At 32.7% G+C, this 13,930-nt stretch overlaps 1 protein-coding gene and 1 long non-coding RNA gene across 3 annotated transcripts; both read right to left on the reverse strand.

The window, feature by feature from the left end:
* Positions 1-2,495: 2,495 nt before the first annotated feature.
* LOC110279883 (uncharacterized) lies at positions 2,496-6,268 on the reverse strand. Of its 2 annotated transcripts, XR_002373564.2 has the most exons (4): positions 5,569-6,268; positions 5,275-5,391; positions 5,045-5,160; positions 2,496-3,496 (listed from the first exon to the last, which is right to left on the reverse strand). It is a non-coding gene; the product is annotated as an uncharacterized LOC110279883 (long non-coding RNA). The 2 variants fall into 2 exon arrangements; XR_008008419.1 differs by having other exon boundaries at positions 5,275-6,268.
* A 3,125-nt stretch (positions 6,269-9,393) lies between these two features.
* Positions 9,394-12,951, reverse strand: LOC107483428 (nudix hydrolase 25). The gene is made up of 6 exons (XM_021141459.2): positions 12,647-12,951; positions 11,768-11,818; positions 11,245-11,337; positions 10,831-10,925; positions 10,137-10,213; positions 9,394-10,030 (listed from the first exon to the last, which is right to left on the reverse strand). The coding sequence occupies exons 1-6, from the start codon at positions 12,710-12,712 to the stop codon at positions 9,921-9,923; spliced, it is 492 nt and encodes a 163-aa protein (XP_020997118.2). The 5' UTR covers positions 12,713-12,951; the 3' UTR covers positions 9,394-9,920.
* Between the last annotated feature and the right edge of the window lie 979 nt (positions 12,952-13,930).

A 13,930-nucleotide genomic window follows, 5' to 3' on the forward strand; every position in this document is an offset into this window, starting at 1 on the left:
GCAAAGCTGAGTCACAATCTGAAAAGGTTCACCCAGTTATGTGTCTGTGGCATTTATGTATCCGGTGGTAATACTAGAAAACAAAGTGCTTAGGGCCATGGCCAAGACTCATAAAAGTAGCTGTATTCAAGAATCAACATACTTAACTAGGAGAATCAATAACACTATCTGAAATTCTAAGTTCCTATAGAAGCCAATCATTCTAAACTTCAAAGGATAAAGTGAGATGCCAAAACTGTTCAGAAGCAGAAAGCTACAAGTCCCGCTCATCTAATTAGAATTAATATTCATTGATATTTTGGAATTTATAGTATATTCTCTTCTTTTTATCCTATTTGATTTTCAGTTGCTTGGGGACAAGCAACAATTTAAGTTTGGTGTTGTGATGAGCGGATAATTTATGCGCTTTTTGGCATCGTTTTTAGGTAGTTTTTAATAGGTTCAAGCTACTTTTAGGGATGTTTTCATTAGTTTTTATGATAAATTCACATTTCTGGACTTTACTATGAGTTTGTGTGTTTTTCTGTGATTTCAGGTATTTTCTGGCTGAAATTGAGGGACTTGAGCAAAACTCTGATAAAAGGCTGACAAAGGACTACTGATGCTGTTGGAATCTGACCTCCTTGCACTCGAAATGGATTTTCTGGAGATACAGAACTCCAAATGACGCGCTCTCAATGGCGTTGAAAAGTAGACATCCAGAACTTTCCAGCAATATATAATAGTCCATACTTTATTCGGGAATTGACGACGTAAACTGGCTCTCAACGCCAGTTCCATGCTGCATTCTAGAGTCAAACGCCAGAAACACGTCACGAACCAGAGTTGAACGCCCAAAACACTTTACAACTTGGCGTTCAACTCTAAGATAAGCCTCAGCTCGTGTAACATTCAAGCTCAGCCCAAACATACACCAAGTGGGCCCCAGAAGTGGATTTATGCATCAATTACTTACTTCTGTAAACCCTAGCAGCTAGTTTATTATAAATAGGACTTTTTACTAGTGTATTAGACATCTTTGAACGTTTAGTTCTTAGACCTTGGGGGCTGGCCTCTCGGCCATGCCTGAACCTTCATCACTTATGTATTTTCAACGGTGGAGTTTCTACACACCATAGATTAAGGGTGTGGAGCTCTGCTGTACCTTAAGTTTTAATGCAATTACTATTATTTTCTATTCAATTCGATTTATTCTTGTTTTAAGATACCATTCGTACTTCAACCTGATAGATGTGATGATCCGTGACACTCATCATCATCCATCCGTATGAACGCGTGCCTGACAACCACTTCCGTTCTACAAGCGAAAGCTAGAGTGTGTATCTCTTGGATTCCTTAATCAGAATCTTCATGGTATAAGCTAGAATTGATGGCGGCATTCATGAGAATCCGAAAAGTCTAAACCTTGTCTGTGGTATTCCGAGTAGGATTCTGGGATTGAATGACTATGACGAGCTTCAAACTCACGATTGCTGGGCGTGATGACAAACGCAAAAGAATCAAGGGATTCTATTCCAACATGATCGAGAACCAACAGATGATTAGCCGTGCCGTGACAGAGCATTTGGACCTTTTTCACTGAGAGGATGGGATGTAGCCATTGACAATGGTGATGCCCTACATACAGCTTGCCATGGAAAGGAGTAAAAAGGATTGGATGGATGCAGTAGGAAAGCAGAGATTCAAAAGGAATACAGCATCTCCATACACTTATCTGAAATTCCTACCAATGAAATTACATAAGTATTTCTATCCTTTATTAATAAATTAATTATCTCTTTATATTTTCGAAAACCTAATAATCAATTATTATCCGCCTGACTGAGATTTACAAGATGACCATAGCTTGCTTCGTACCAACAATCTCTGTGGGATCGACCCTTACTCACGTATTACTTGGACGACCCAGTACACTTGCTGGTTAGTTGAGCGAAGTTGTGAGGTTATATTTAGACCATGGTATTGAGCACCAAGTTTTTTGGAGCCATTACTCGGGAATTAATTTCGAACAACAATTCAAGCATAAATCACAATTTCGTCCACCAGAGAAGCTCTCTCCTCATGATATTTATATGCATGTATGAAATAATTGTTGATTGTTAGATGAAAAACAATCTTAGAAAGCATGATTAGGGGAGAATTGAGTGAATCAACCCCATACACTTGAGTGACTAGAGCAGATACACATCCGGTGAGGGTTCGATTGCTTAAATTACATGTTTTCACCATGATCATCTCTTTTCTTGCAAGTTGTTAAACTTCTTTTGAATAACTCAATTCAATTGTGGGTTTGATTTGATTGTTATTACTTTAGCCCCTATGCTTATACATGATTTCTTGGGAATTGATTTATTTTGACCAAGTAGTTACATTCATTTAGATAGATTGCATTTAGGTAGGTTGCATCTAGATAGTTTACATTGAATAAATGTTGATACCCTATGTCTCTTTCTTGCTTTTAGCATGAGGACATGCTTGGTTTAAGTGTGGGGAGGTTGATAAACCCCATTTTTAGGGTTTATCTTGTGCCTAATTTAGAGGATTTTATCAACTTTCTCACATTTATTCAATGAAATGTCATGGTTTCATGACTTTCTCCTAATTTGTACTTAAGTGTAAAAACATGCTTTTTAAGCCTTTAATTGGTTAATTTTAATTCACCTTTGATTCTACTAGATGCCTTGATGTGTTTGTTAGTGAATTCAGGCTGAAAAGGCTAGGAATGGATCAAAGGAGTTAAAAGAAAAGCATGCAAAGTGGAGAATTCATGGAAAATCAAGGATTTGGAGTGCATGCATCGACGTGCATGCGTGGAGATGAGGTCGCCAGGCGACGCGTACGCGTGACATGACGAGTACGCATGGAAAGTAAAATGCCAAGCGACGCGTACGCGTCACAACTCGCATGTGACCTCATTAAAGTGAAAACGCTGGGGGTGATTTCTGAGCTTTCCAGGCCCAAATCCAATTGATTCCAGAGACTATTTCATGCAGAATTCAAGATGGGTCAAGGGGGAGAGTAGTCATAGTTTGAGTTTTCATCATGTTTTAGGTTAGGTTTCTAGAGAGAGAAGCTCTCTCTTCTCTCTAGAAATAGGTTAGGGTTCTTAGGATTAATTTCTCTTAGATCTAGTGTAACACCCTCACTACCAGAATGTCACGCTTCTGGCTGCGCCACTCTGATAGCAAGAAGTATTATGACTACTTTATATACTTAATATTAAAATAGGAGCCTGTGACTCGACACCGTATCGCTAATTTCATTTAAAACTGGAAATAAATACTTTATCTTAGGAAAAATACAAGCGGCACAGATTCATATACAAGACTCCGTACATAATATCTTATAATATAATATACATATAAAACATACAACTCCTATCCCTCTTATAAAAACTTGTAATAACAAAGACGAGGGAAGAAAATAATCTAATTAATACAACAACGTATAAACCAAACGTAGTTTAACTCTTCTTAATGCTTCTTCATCCGGTTTCCTGAAAAGGTAAAGTTGTAGAGAGTGAGAACCTAACCACACGGTCTCACCACGGAGTTTCAAAGTTGTCATAAGAAAATATTTAACAAGAAAACTATTTTCAAGCTCAGTGATTATCATTGCCTTATGAATCTTTTAAAAACCAATAGGTAATCGTTCAAAACCTTTTCAAAGAAACAATGTTTAGTCTTTCAGAAATCCGAAACCTTTCTTTTCTTATAAGAAAATCTCAATCAAAAACCAACCACGCAATCAAACAACACAATCATTAATTCAGCACCAAAATTTATTCTCAAATGTAGCACGCCAGGGCAAACACAGGCAAGGCAGACAAGGAAAGCACAAGTTTAGGTAGCAGTTACAGCAAATAGTTCAAGTAGCAGTTAAGAACAGTTTAGCAATTAGGCAAACCAAAACAAGTTCAAACCCAAGCAAAGCATACAAATGCATATGATGCATGCCTGTCCTATGGCTGATGAGGCTTATCTGTCGGTTATCCAGCCAACCCGACAAGTTTGAATTGAACTTAGACTGTCGCCCAACGTGCATCCCTAAGAGTCTATGCATAGCCTTTTTCTCAAATAATCAATATTGTTCAATGGGGGTTACATTCCCGGGAATTTATATAGTGCCTAGTCACACTTACGTCGTAGGGTCAACAGAGTATCGAGTTTTCAACCTGGTACACGTGGTGGCAAGCCATGGTACTTTATCCAGGAAACCTCGTATCTCAGATAATTCAAAATCATAAGCCATATGAATAATTCAAAGATCATATCTCAACATTCTCAACATCATAATCATTCGTCAATCCAAATCTCATTTCCTAATTCATTCAAAAATCATATTTCAAAGAAAATTCTCATCGTCCTTCTTTTCATTCCGCTCACTAACAATTCCCAATCCAAAACATAACTCTTCCTTTGATAAATGAGGTAATTTTAAATCATATAATACTTAAAATTAAACCTTTTAAAATAACTACTTCAAATGAAACTTCTAATTTTATAAAATTTCGACAACATCTCCTCTAAAACTCGGATTCTGCCACCCTTTTCGGGTCCCATCCAAACATTTCTCAAACCTTTTTCTCAACCATTTCCAAATCTCATTCATTTTCCCAAATTCAACTAGTTCCAATATCAAATTGTTTTCAAAGTGAATCAGTGCCAATAATAAATCTCTTTTTAAAAATCAAACCAGCTTAAATACTAAATCATTTATAAACTCAGACTAACTCAAAATTGGACCGTTTCCAAAATTAATTCAGTTTCATATTCCAAATCATTTCCAAAGCTGATTCGTTTACATTATCAAAAATAGCTTCAAAACCAAGAAAGCCATTTTTCATAATAATCAACTAAATAACCTTTCAAACTAATTTCTTTTCAACAATCACAAACTACTCAAGCAATCAAGTAATCAGTCACTCAGTCCAGCAAACAACCACATTTATAAGACAATCATAATCACAGACATATGTTTCTCACATTAATATCTATTTATAACAACTTTGTAATGTAAAATAGATTTTAAGAGAAACCCCTACCTCGAATAATCAAAACTCATAAACTAAACGCATCAAGAAACCCTTTCTTTTCGGTCCGCAATCAGTGGCAGCTACAGCCTCAGTTCCAAACCGCTTACGCAGCAACCACAACAACTCTAATTACAGCAGAAAATCATTTTAAACACAGAAATTAATTCACTTATATTAATTCGCTAAACTCATCAGGTATTCAATCCCAAAATGTTTTAACTTTAAAAACAATCCTCTACCTTGATTAGCGAGTTCGCATAAACCTATTGTAACAACTCCCTTTCCTTTTAATTCATGGTAGCCACTTCGACTACCTCTTCCAGCAACAGCAACGATGGAACGACACCGCGAGGCAGCTACAAAACGGCAACATCGGTAAATCTAATAATCTATTATGGTTTAAGGTTGAGTAAGGATACAAAGGAACATTTATGTAAAGTAGGACAGAGTTAGGATACAAAGGAACATTTATGTAAAGTAGGATAGATATAATTAATGAAACATTATAGCAAGACAAGGCGCGACAGAATAACCTTAGCACAGGAACAAAAGACTGGAATTACAACAGCTCCGGTGACCCTCACTCGCAAGGACAGAACCGACGGTAACTTCAAAAGGGCTGAGATAGAAAACCCTAAGAAACAGAAGTGGAATTTTGGAGTAGCAGTAGCGGCGCTGGTGGCTCAAAATAGCAAGAATGCGACGCCGGCCCACCTCCAGCAACGGCGAGCTCCGCCTTCGGCAACAGTGACGGGAGCAGCAGTGGCAAAGGTCTCTGCCACCTCCTTTTCTCTCTTTCGCATCTCTTTCTCTCTCCCTGCTCCATTCGACGATGGCTCCTTTAACACCGGTGAGACATGACGGTGGCACGACCCTGGCGACAGCGACGGTTCGTGAAGACGACGGCGGCTACTGGGCAACTCGCGACGGCTACTGGGCGGCTCTAACGACGTCAACAAGGCGCGGTGGTGGCTGAGCAACGATGAACAGCAGCACAACACGTTCCTCCGTGAAATCTCTTTCTCTCACCTACGAGCTCGACATCAGCGTCCTTGGAAGCTCCTCGGGCGGCAGCGACGAGTGGATAGGGGCGACGACTTCCTCCCCCCCTCTTCTCCCTCTGATCTTCGTTTCCCTCTTTTGTTTTCTTTCTTCCCTGTGTTCATGTCCCCTTTCTGTTCTTCCCTTTCTTTTGTTTCTTTCTTTTTGAATGAAGGGTGGCGGCGTGGAAGGGTTAGGGTAAAAGGGGGATAGTGACAGCTAGGATTAGGGAAATAAGGTGTATTATGTTTAATTAGGATTAATATGAGAATGTGTATAAAATTAGGGTTAGGGTTTGATTTTGGGTGAATTTGAAATTAGAGATTTTTAAATAAATTGAGATTTGATCATTTTAATTAAATTAGGGTATACAATATTTAATTTAAAATATAATTTAACCTCTTAAAATTATTTTAGAAAAATATTATTTAATTGTCAAATTTACTAATTGACTTTCAATCTAGTACTCTTAGTTCAAAATATAAGGTAATATAATTAACTTTCTTTATTTATAAAAATTAAAATATTAAATTCCAAATCTCAATTATTTAAATCATTTCATATAAAATTCTTATTCTTTTTAAAACTACTAAAATTTATAATTTAAATATAGAAATATAATTAATTTTTTTCTTTATAAAAATTAAAGCATTAAATTCCAAAAAATCTCAATTATTTAAATCATTTCATATAAAATTCTTATTCTTTTTAAAACTACTAAAATTTATAATTTAAATATAGAAAATTATTCAATATTATAAGATTAAGTAAAATTTCTAATTTAATTATTAATACTTAATTTAATTACTTTTAATACAACAATTTCTAAAAATAAAGTCTTTAATGAATTAATAAATTGAAATTAACTCATAATAATATTTTTTCGAAAATTCTAGATCTTACATCCTATCCACTTTATAAAAATTTTCGCCCTCAAAAATTAAAATAATACATAAGATATTGCTTACTTTTAATACTTTACTTTTGAATACTTTAAAAAAGAAAGAAGTCTTGGTATATATATAAATTTTTAAATATCGGATAAATCATAAGACTTAGATATAAAAGAAAAATGTTGCATAAAGCAGAAATTACAAGATAGGCTGATAACAATGAGGTTATATGGTGTCAATACTTTACCAAAACTTGAAGAAATAGAATAAAGTACAAATTTTTCAAAATAGGCATTTGCAAGGCCAATGTGGTCGACAGGCTAACGCTTTTGTTCCTTTAACTAATTAATCACTAGCTGCTTTCCAACTTGCTTGTTACTCCGTTTCAAGTTCACTCGAATATCCAACATCATTCCCAACACTTTATCTTATATGAAGAAGCTTTTCAACTTCCATTCCTTTTGAATTCTCAACTTTATCCACGCTCAATCATTAACTTTGGCTTCCAACTAACTCACTCGAGGTTTTAAACTCACTTGTCGTCAAGCGGCTTCTAATCAATCGATCTAATTATTTTAAAAAATTTAATAATCTGACACGCACTTAAACACGTTAATACAATATCATTATCTCATGTTACTCCGATCACTTAGCTAACTTATTACAAGTTATCACATATGCATCGAGCTACTGAAAACTTAAATCTCCTCTTAATGACATTTTTTGTTGAACTCAAATGTCCTAACTTACAATGTTTTAGACTTCAAGATTTACTCCTTATTTACCAGTTGTTCCCTAAGAAGCTAACACATCGATTTCTACCTCTAAAGACCACGTATGACATTGAGATAAACGTGAGTACTATTCGCCGATAGAAATGAGTAGCGACCAGAAGAGTATAAGAAGGCTCTGCCAAAAAAAACTAATGTAATTCATTGGATGAAAGTTTGGAATGTATCACAAGATTGAAGAGAAGATAACAATTTTAATAGAGGTTATGGCGTAATATTATTTAACTAAGGTAGGATTGTTAAGAGGTTTATACAGAGGTAAGAAGGAAAGTGGTTCAATAACTACCACAATATAAAGGCTTCTGTATAACTTCAAGAATCACAAGTTGTTTTGGACTATAGTGATAGAGTAAAATGAAAAGAAAGAATAAGACACCAAACTTTCATATTTTCTCTAATTTATCAGGTATTAAGTGAAATAAAATATTATTATTTGCAACATAAACTAAATAAAAATGTGCAATACTCAGCAATATAATAGGAGAAAATAGTTATTACAACAGAAATTAAAGTTGTCAATCATACAATAAAATTATATTAATTCAACTATATCGAAAAGAATAAAAAATAGAATCTAAATTTATTAAGTATTAAATAAAATAAAATATTACTATTTACAACATAAATTAAATAAAAAAATATCCAACACTATTTATATACAAATTAGTCTTAACTAATACAGAAGGTAAATTTTGTATAATATGAGAGAATAATTGCACGGTTTTAAATTATAATAATAAGAGTAAAATAATAAAAAAAATTATTTACCAAATTTTCATATCCGCTTTATATATTGTTATAGAGATTAGTAATAGAGGTAAAATGAGAAGAAAAAAATGAGACACCAAACTTCTATTTATATCCACTCCATAAGTAACTTTTTTTTTTAATTTTTAGAGAAAAGGACAAATAGGTCCTTGATCTTTTGATCTGCGGACATTTAAATTTTCAAAGATTTAAAAATACATTTAAATTTTTGACTTTTTAACATCTGAACATATCAATCTCTTATGTTCACTTTGTCTGTCAGACCTAATGAAAAGTTGAGACTAAAATTTTTTTAAAATTATAACTTTTTAAAAAATTATTTAAGTGTTTATGGAGAAATTAAAAAAAAATTTCTCCTATAATAACATTTTTTTTATCATTTTTCTTTTAAAACTAAAAAACTAAATACAAAAATAACTTATTTATATACTTATTTTTAATATAAATATTTATTATTTACATTTTTTTTCAAAAGAAATTTAATTAAATTGTTTACTCAAATTAGATCTAAATATTATATTATATCCCAAAATCTTATAAAATTTAAAATTTATATATCTGCTTATCTATATTATGTCATATCTCTAAATATTATATTATATCCCAAAATCTTATAAAATTTAAAATTTATATATCTGCTTATCCATATTATGTGATATCTCCTGTCCGTATTACATGCATCATAGAAATAAAATCATGCATCATAGAAAATACTCGGTCGTTATTATAATTTACCTAGCCAAATTTTTTAAAAATAAATTAAAATAATTCATTATAGAGGGCCATCGTAATTATTTATTTGCCTATGACTAATCTATTCAAATTATCCAAAAATACTTGACAGGATATTCCCAGCCTAGCAAAAAACAATAACAAACTTTGAAAATACCATTTGATAAATTCCAAATCAAATCTCAAGAACTGAGAGCCTCTCATGGCACCACAGAATTTTCCTAGTTTCATTAATTTCATCTGGCTCCCAATTTTGGCCAAATGTTATCTAGCAGAACTATGATCTCTCTTTCAGTAGCAAATAGCTGCAGTCAGTCTTACAAAATAAAGGCTCCCAAAAAACGCTTTAACATTCACTAATCATATTGTTCATCTATTCTGCAGCACCATATATGCTTCCCCTCCCACTTAGTTGACACTTCTATACACATCCACAAACCACAATCAACTTCTCAGTAAAGAAAACTAGGTAAATTTTGCACATAGCCACATACACCTTATACATCTATTTATCTTTATTATTACAAAAAGTAGTAGCACCTAATGAGCAGCTTTCTACCTAGCATCCATTTACAAATAGTGGCAGTGGTATTCCAAACTCAGTAGTAAGTGAAAATTAGTGAAGAAAATGGATTGAACTACATTTTGAATCCATAACGTTCACCATTTCGCCGATTTGCACTTGGCAGATATTGCACTCCCTTGGAAGTAAGGCTTAAAGGTTCTCATAACTTCTTCATAGGTTGGTCTCTTGTAGTCTACTGCCTGTTAATCATTTAGCAGAAAAATTAGATCCTTGGAGAGAGAGATAATAAATTCTCACTATTTTATTTTATTTTATTTTATTTTTTTAAAAATGATATTGATTTGGCGCGCCAAAGTGAAAGATATCCATGAATGTATTGTATTTCAGTGGTGAAGAAGTATCATCATCTCTTAGTTGCATGAGAAACCTATCAAATGTTCAAGGTTAGAAGAAGCATAATTTTGGTGTGCTTTCTCAAAAGTAATAAGCATCAATGAGAAAAGACCCATGCTAATTAGTTTGAAATTGAACTCACAAAATGAATAATGAAGAAAAATGCATTATAACAAATAGAAGTTATGTCCATATTTATACTACCAAGGCTTCTCATAAGTGAACAAAACTAGCAACAATAACAAACCTCTTTCTTTAATAGCTTAGTCTAAATCATAATTTGACAGATTGATTACCATAGGTAACCTTATCTGTCTATTGTGTATTACAATGTCTTCCCTAGATAGATACCGAATCGGTAATACTAGAGAGATAATAATTCAAAGTTAACTTAGTTAACATTCATAATTTCATACCTGTAATATATATAATTACATCTAATATTACTCATTTATTTCAGCGGTAACTAATAATTACAAAATAAAGTACTTTTGGACTGATTTAGGCTGATTTCTATTGTCTCCCAAACACTTTTTATACCAAATTACCAAACTTGAATGCATCAAAGTAGCATATAGAAATGTATTTTATATACACAAATAAACAAACTTCAATAAGTAGATAGAAACGCATCAACACACAAGTACGCACCATTTTTGTGCCTGTCCATGCCATTCACCACCCCAGAGACGGTTGACTTTAGTCTTCACAGGAGGAGGGAAATCATAAGTCAACCATTTCGGAACCTGAAAATGTAAAGCGCAAGCTCAGTCTAATGTATGAAAAGATTAACATCCACTCATCTCTCAGATATGATCAAGAGTTCTGAAAGAATGTATCTACAAAGATGTAAAATCCTTCTGTTAAATATGATTAACATTGCCCCAATTTCTTACTTCTCTGAACTTGGTTTCTTTTATGCAAAATGATAAAATTGTTCATAATTTACATACATCTGAATCTTGTAATGTATCAGTATATCACTCTTTTGTAGAGCTTAGAATGTAGGCATACACATTTGCAATTTTCACTTCAGGAACAAAATTAATGATGTTCTGCACAAACCTCAGCAATTATCTCAGCAGAAGCTATTCCAGTTTCTTCTCGAAGCTCCCTAATGGCAGCCGATTTGGGCTCTTCACCGTCTTCAATTCCCCCCTGATATTTAAGATCCCAAAGAGACGAGCAATCGATTTAGCTGAAACTTTTAATACTATACTAGACCTAGGAAATAACTATAATATACAGGCAACAAAATTAATAATCCATTTTTCTGCAATGACTTGGAACAATGCACAATTAATAATATAACAGGCGTCAAAATTAATTCAGCTTCTGCACTCTGAAAAAGCCTTTAGTGTTGATGTATCTCTAACTTCAAAGTAGGTATCTCGCAGGAAAGACAAAAAATAAAAAATAAATAAATAATTCTAACACTCAATCAATGAACATAACAAATGGATCCCTTCCATATAACTCCTTGATCTAAATTTTTGGCTTTATTCTTTGCCAATAATTCAAACTTATGCTAAGAAAAGGAGGAAAATGGCAAAACAATTGAGCACGTAAAGTGAACTTGTGAATTCACCTGAGGCATTTGCCATGCTCCTGGAACATTCAATCTTGAAGCTACGAATATCTGATTGAAAAAAAGTGGGATAATTGTTAGTCATGTTGCTCACACAGAGCAAAATATGATTATACTTTAGAACAATACTTTTTCTCCGATTCAAAAACTTGCACACTGAAAATTGTAGAACATACTCATAAAATTTGTAAATTATACACACGAATTCAAACTAAAAATCATAGCATATAATCTCAAATCTAAGATATCAGACGGTTATTCTGCAACATTTCGGTTAAGCTCAAATAACCTTAGATAAATACCACACGTCACAATCACGAAAAGTCTGAACGAATTGCAAAACAGAACAGAGATTTCAGTATAGTTCATTAAATTATTGCATTTTTTCCCTTCTTCTTTTGAATCAGTGGTCCAAAATACCAATCAATTATGACAAAGTAGCAAGGGAGTGAATTAAAATAAAATAAAATAAAATGTCAGCCAAATTTTCCATATCTAAACGACAAATATGCTGCACGCCTAAGAAAAAAAAAAATCCCGCTTGTGTTGCATATTTATTTATGTCGGCGAATATATCTAAGTTTCGGATTTGAGACAGTATTGATATATAAGAATGCTTTACGAGTGAGCCATAATACACAAAATAGCATCAGAATTTTTCCTTGTAAGAAAAAAAAAGTACAACAAGTGAACATCCAATAAACTAAAAATAAGAAGAAAAAAATTCCAGCTGAATATAAGACTTAAAAACCAGAATATCTAAAACACCAAAATAAAGAATCAAATACTAAAAAGTAAGGTAGGGAAATAAGAAAACACTGCATTTATCATGAATTGTTAAAGAAAAAAGGAGTGAAGTGGGAGATGACAGATGAGGACCTGATTATGGGAGTTGATGAGACAGACTCCAACGTTGGGACGATAACCTTGTGGAAGATCCTCCATTATTGGATATGGGAGATGAAGGTGGTGAGGTTGATGGATTCGGATGATAATAACACACTGTACAGACTACACAGAGAGAGAGAGAGAGAGAGAGAGAGATGATAACTTCTTGTTGTTGGAGGTGTCAGAATTTGAGTTCCCGAATCCAAAAGGCAGAGGAAAAAGGAGAGAGAGAGAGAGAGAGAGAGAGAGTGGTGTGTGTGTTTTTGAGTGGGAAGCGCTGACTCTTGAGGACAGAATTTGTGGAGTTGAGTTTTTAAATTTTTTTTTTTCCATTTGCGATTCTTATCCTGCGCACTCCGCCTCCCCCACTTCACATATTTAGTTATTTACACAATTTTGAGAGTCAAATTAGGGGAAAAAATTGTTTTAACTTCTAGCTCATAAAATAATACTAAAGTATTAAGAGTTTAACTTTAAAAAAGTATTATAGTTTTTCAATAATTAATGTATAGATAAGTTCATTCGTGACTTCATGTTCATCAAAAAGATAAGTTCATTCATAAAAGAATATTTATTAATAACTTAATTAGGATATTATTATTGCTAGTTCTTTTATTAAAGTGTTTTAGAGTTTTAAAAAATTTATTTTGAATAAATAATGTTTAAATATTCTGGTTTTTTTAGTGACCAAATTAAAATATAAAATATAAGATATAATATATAAAACTTTAAAAATACATGAATTATATATAATATATTGTTTGTTATACAAAAAGTAGAACTTGTTAAATATACTTTTTTTTTAAAGCTAATTACATAAAATAATGACTAAAATATTAAATATACACCAAAAATTATTATTAACGCACTTAATAAATTAAATATGATAAAATAAGATTAAAAATTATGTCTTTAATAATTTAACACATGGTTAATTATAATTAAAAGAAGGGTTAGGAGAACTAATACACAAAATCAGGCATACGCACAAGTAAAATTAAAATTTTAGAAAGGCGACTACACCCCTCAACTACACTACCCTTTGGTGTTCCTAAACATAGATATCTACTCTAGCCCTTTCTAAATACTTCGATTTCCCGTTATCAAATTTCAGACATTTAGTTAAAAGAAAATAACATTTTTTACTCAAATCATATTTTCAAAATTAGTATGTTTAAATATTAAGTATGATACTTGTATCTCATCATCATTATTATTATTATTATTATTATTATTATTATTATTATTATTATTATTATTATTATTAAGTTGTGT

This window comes from Arachis duranensis, chromosome 4, assembly GCF_000817695.3.
Source record: "Arachis duranensis cultivar V14167 chromosome 4, aradu.V14167.gnm2.J7QH, whole genome shotgun sequence".
Taxonomy (NCBI): Eukaryota; Viridiplantae; Streptophyta; class Magnoliopsida; order Fabales; family Fabaceae; genus Arachis; species Arachis duranensis.

Excerpts from the sequence above, each read along its gene's own strand:
- LOC107483428 (XM_021141459.2), bottom strand. The coding sequence starts at position 12,712 with ATGGAGGATCTTCCACAAGGTTATCGTCCCAACGTTGGAGTCTGTCTC. Across the intron at positions 11,338-11,767 it reads GAGCATGGCAAATGCCTCAG|GGGGGAATTGAAGACGGTGA; the intron begins GTGAATTCACAA and ends CTTAAATATCAG. Across the intron at positions 10,031-10,136 it reads CATGGATATCTTTCACTTTG|AACAGGCAGTAGACTACAAG; the intron begins GCGCGCCAAATC and ends TGCTAAATGATT.